Source organism: Triticum dicoccoides, chromosome 1A (genome assembly GCF_002162155.2).
Source record: "Triticum dicoccoides isolate Atlit2015 ecotype Zavitan chromosome 1A, WEW_v2.0, whole genome shotgun sequence".
Lineage (NCBI taxonomy): Eukaryota > Viridiplantae > Streptophyta > Magnoliopsida > Poales > Poaceae > Triticum > Triticum dicoccoides.
The window spans coordinates 564,233,361-564,238,180 of record NC_041380.1 but is presented as its reverse complement, the minus strand read 5'-3'; the positions used below and the strand labels follow the sequence as shown (position 1 = coordinate 564,238,180).

Sequence of the window (4,820 nt, the reverse complement as noted above, 5' to 3'; positions counted from 1 at the left end):
AAGGCCCACCTAGTGGTGCGCCCCCCTCTCTCCCCCCTTGGCCGCCCCCCTAGATGGGATCTAGGGCTGGCCGCCACCCCTAGGGGTGGAAACCTAGGTGGGGGCGCAGCCCCTCCCCTCCCCCTATATATACTTGAGGTTTTGGGCTGCCATACACACGAGAACATCTCCTTCTTGGCGCAGCCCTACCCCTCTCCCTCCTCGTCTCTTGCGGTGCTTGGCGAAGCCCTGCTGGAGTACCACGCTCCTCCACCACCACCACGCCGTCGTGCTGCTGCTGGATGGAGTCTTCCCAACCTCTCCTTCTCCCCTTGCTGGATCAAGGCGTAGGAGACGTCACCGGGCTGTACGTGTGTTGAACACGGAGGTGTCGTCCGTTCGGCACTAGGATCATCGGTGATTTGGATCACGACGAGTACGACTCCATCAACCCCGTTCACTTGAACGCTTCCGCTTAGCAATCTACAAGGGTATGTAGATGCACTCTCCTTCCCCTCGTTGCTAGATTACTCCATAGATTGATCTTGGTGATGCGTAGAAAGTTTTGAATTTCTGCTACGTTCCCCAACAATTTGGATAAGAGAAGATCACTCACAGGTTATGTTTTCACCATTGGTGGTTGTGCTGTGAGTTGGAGAGCAACTTTGCAGTCTATTGTGGCTTGTTCCACTATCGATGCCGAGTATATGGCTATTTCTGAGGCATGCAAAGAAGCTATCTGGTTGAGAGGTTTGTACACTGAGCTTTGTGGAGAATCATCTTGCCCTACCGTATTTAGTGATAGTCAAAGTGCTATATATCTTACAAAGAATCCAATGTATCATGAGAGAACAAAGCACATTGATGTCAGATATCACTATATTCGAGATGTTGTTGCTGAAGGTGATTTGAAGGTATGCAAGATAAGTACTCATGATAATTCTGCTGATATGATGACAAAGCCAGTTCCGACCAATAAGTTTGAGCTTTGCTCAGGCTTAGTTGGTATTTCTCACTAGTTCTATGTACTTTGATGCACAAGGTGTTTAAGCTGATTTGGATGGAGTTATTCACTTTCTTCGACTACTGGAGGGAATTTGGCTCAAGGTGGAGATTGTTAAATTGTGATCCAAATTCTAGTACCGTATTGGACTAGACGTAGTCCATACGGTGTGGGCCTTTTGCGTTGGTACCGACGCGTACGAGTACAACTCGTTTACTTGTCCTACAAGGACTCCTATGTGTTGCCCCTCATATATACCCCATGTAGTCGCACCTCAGACGGTCTGTCGTCTCGTGCTTGTAATACTCCTCCTCATAGTGATTGCGCCTTCGTGCGTCCGTGGTTTTCTCCCGCAAGGGTTTTCACGTAAAAATCCGTGTCTCTTTGTCTCGTTTATTTCTCGTTATTATCTAACAAATATCCTTAGAACTTTTAGCCTAATTTTAGCCCAAAATTTGGCTAATAAATTATGAGTTATATACCACAAAAAGTATATCATTTGAAACTTGTTTCGAATAAGAATCTAGTGATAGTTCTGTATCATATGACTCACATTTTGAGTCAAATTTCTGGTCAATTTTAGGCTATAAAATTGAGGGGTGCTGATAGACCTAGATGGAGGGATCTCGGTAGCAATAAATAACTTTGGCCCTTTTAAACCTCCCTACTTGCTGGTGTGTCTATTTATTTGGTGACTGCGAACGATAAGAGGTTGATTGGCCTTTGAATTGGAGATGCTCACCTCTGTAAGTGGGACTATTTGCTATATTGAGTTATCTGTTCCTGAATATATTAGAAGTAGCGTTAATACGGTATTAAGAAATTATTGGGGGGCTGTTTGAACTGGAGATGCTAGTGCAGTGATGTTTTGTTCTAGAGTTTCGAATGGCGATGATGTTTCATCCCCTCATTCCACGTTCAATGGTCGATGAGGTTTGGCAATCAGGGAATATAAAGCCTTGACCATTGATGTACTACTCTGGAAGTAGCCGTGAGCAGTTTCGATTTGATCATGATTTTTTTTTTTGGTATCAGCATGTTTATTTCATTTTGAATGTAGCTTAGATGGTCTAGGACACTCTAGGCCAGTTGAAGCTTCAGCTGTGCACGCAAGGGACACCAGACTCCGCTGTCCTAGCTTCAGTCTAGGGTCTGCCAAAGTTGACGTCATTAAAAAGTTTTAAAAATTATTACCGGCCAATCCATCACCAAATAACAAGGGCACTTACAAAAAAATATGAGAAATAGTATCACAAAATATATCCTCCACAAATTGGACAAAAGGTTCAGCCTACTTTCTGAGCAATATTCAGTTATTCACCAATTACTAGCTAAGTTTCAAAAGCATTCTGTAGTTACACTAACTATTTGACCACAATCATAATAGATTCTTGACCCAGTTAGAATCTACACAAAGAAAATTAAACACACCAGTAAGCAATTCACAGTGCAGACCAAAATATTGTCTCAGTAGAAAAACAGGTTAAAGTACTGTTTATCTGAAATAAAGCGGAACCCAGCATTTGCCAGATTGTGAACCATCAATGCAGTGGAAAACCTGGTGCAGCGCATTGCAGAATCTGCACCAAAGAGAGAAAGCACGTCGGTAACCAATTCGACGGTTCAGGCTGAAGCATTCCAGTCTCAATAGAAATCAAATATGTGCAACAAAATAGGCAGAAGTACTCTTTATCAAGAAATAGCTAGACACCCAACATTTACAACACAACATATTGAGAAACGTCAACAACAGACCAGTACAATGCAGAACCACCACTCTCGATTCGTAACATTAAGACACCATAGAAGGCATGGAGAACAGACTGTAAGCACCCCAACTCTGATCATTGCTCGGCAGCAATGTGGACGTTCTCTAGTGGCGCCATCTGTGGCTCTACTGGAGCCTTCTGTGGTTCCGGTGAAGTCGGCTGCTGCTGCTGTTCTGCATCCTGCTGCGGCTGTTCTGCGCTCGTGCCGGGTTCAGGGTGGAAGTTGATGGGGAACTTGGTGACACGGGGCTTGTCGGCCAAAATGTTTCTCTGCACCCTGTCAAGCAATAACTTTGCTGGGGGCTCTTCTCTCAGCTGCTCCTCATCGTAATCGTTGTTCACATAATAACCCACCCTCATGAACTCCTGACCCACGTAGGAGCATGTCAATAGCAGCACGGTGACACCAATGATGTCTTGTTCGCGGATCTTTAAAGGGTCCGGTGGGTCAGCCTGGAATGGAAATGGAAAATTAATTTCTAGATGCATATTTAGTCTTTTAAACTATGAAGTTCTTTTTATAAGTAACAAAAGGCAAAATAGTATGACGAATCAAGATTTGAATCTGTGCAAGGAATTCTAGGTTTACTGTCCATTATGAAGATATTGGACTTGACTGATCAATAAAGCACATCTGTTTTTACCTGGAAGACAAAACGGTAGGTCCCAACATTGACAGGTCCAACAAGCACGCTCTCAAGTTGCTGATCATAAGTTTCATCTTCAGCTGATCCAACATATGTGAGCTTCCATTCCAGATCTAATAGGTCACCCAACAAAATATCAACAATAGTTTAGCAAGTCAGTACCCTGAAGAATGAACATATAGCAATATTTGCCCCCCCCCCCCCTAACATACAGAAATCAAAATCAGTTCAACTTAGATGAAAATCGCCCTTTGCAGCATGGAATAGAACATATCGTAAAGACCTTAATTCATATACAGTATTAGTGTGATGTATTCCAATACAGGACAACAAATTATGCTCTTCTATGTTGATTGGGAGCAAACTACTCCGCCTATTGAAACGAAGGCAAATATCTCTGAAGTCTGAACTAAAGCACTGTTTCCTTGCTAATGATCCACAGTCCCACACTACTGAATGGGTTTTGGCAGAACCGAAACAGATCACAGGAGAGAAGTCCCAGTGGACAAGTAATGGTATAAAAACATGACTGCATACATTAGGGCAGATGTGATTTTGGTACAGCTACACTACTGCAGGCTGCTTCACTATTTTGGAAGGAACAGGGATGCATATAATTAAGGTGGCTAGGAAGGTAGCACCAATGAACTGCCTAGTCTGCTGACAAATTTATTAATAAACTGCTAGGATAATAGATTCAGTCCCACCTGTATCAGGAATTAAGTGAAGGATATGATAATTCGGTCATTGAGTGAGGATGGTAGTTTTGTTTTTGTTTTTGCCAATATTCGTTATTCACGTTTGCGCTATGTTTGTGCTTTCTTAACGAAAATTAGACGCTCAAGAGTGGGTAGAAGTACTCTAGAAAGACCATCTGACTATGTAAATGACAAGTTAACAGAAGAAAAACAAAATCCAAGTTCACTGCAATTTCAGCAAAAAAAAAAGCAGAGCAATAGCTTCTGTCCTAGAACAAGGGGACAGCAGCTTCAGACTTGGCTCCACAAAATCATCTGCAATCGGTTCTCTTGGTCAGGGATCAATATCTATCTAGTACGGCTAATCCAGAGGAGTAAATTGGTCCACCCGGTTTATGAATCGGCCTCTGAATCCAAGACGAAGCAGCGAGCAGAGCATTTCCGTCACACAGGCAGGCCAGCGTTTTTACCCAGTCGCAGCCGCAGAAATCGCCAAGATGCACTGTACGAGAGGAAGACTCGGGGGAAAACGCGTACTTCATGATATTCACAAACGTGCACGGCACACCAATCGCTGTTACCTCTGGAGGCGACAGAGCAGAGCAGAACCGAACCGAAGGCCGCCGGCAAGGCTCGGCGGATTCGAGGACGGCGCCTCCTAAAACGAAACCCTAGCACGCCGCGGCCGCGCGCGAATCGGGGAGAGGGCGTACGGTGCAGAGAG

The 4,820-nt window shown here is 44.1% G+C and overlaps 1 protein-coding gene across 1 annotated transcript in view; it reads right to left on the bottom strand.

The window, feature by feature from the left end:
* Positions 1-2,603: 2,603 nt before the first annotated feature.
* LOC119290928 (probable histone chaperone ASF1A) overlaps positions 2,604-4,820 on the bottom strand; it is a 2,792-nt gene continuing 575 nt past the window's right edge. Inside the window, exons 2-3 of the mRNA XM_037569612.1 lie at positions 3,396-3,511; positions 2,604-3,204 (exon numbers count right to left, since the gene is read on the bottom strand). Coding sequence (XP_037425509.1) covers positions 2,827-3,204; positions 3,396-3,511 — 494 coding nt within the window. The 3' untranslated portion in view covers positions 2,604-2,826. The remainder of the gene's footprint in view (positions 3,205-3,395; positions 3,512-4,820) is intronic.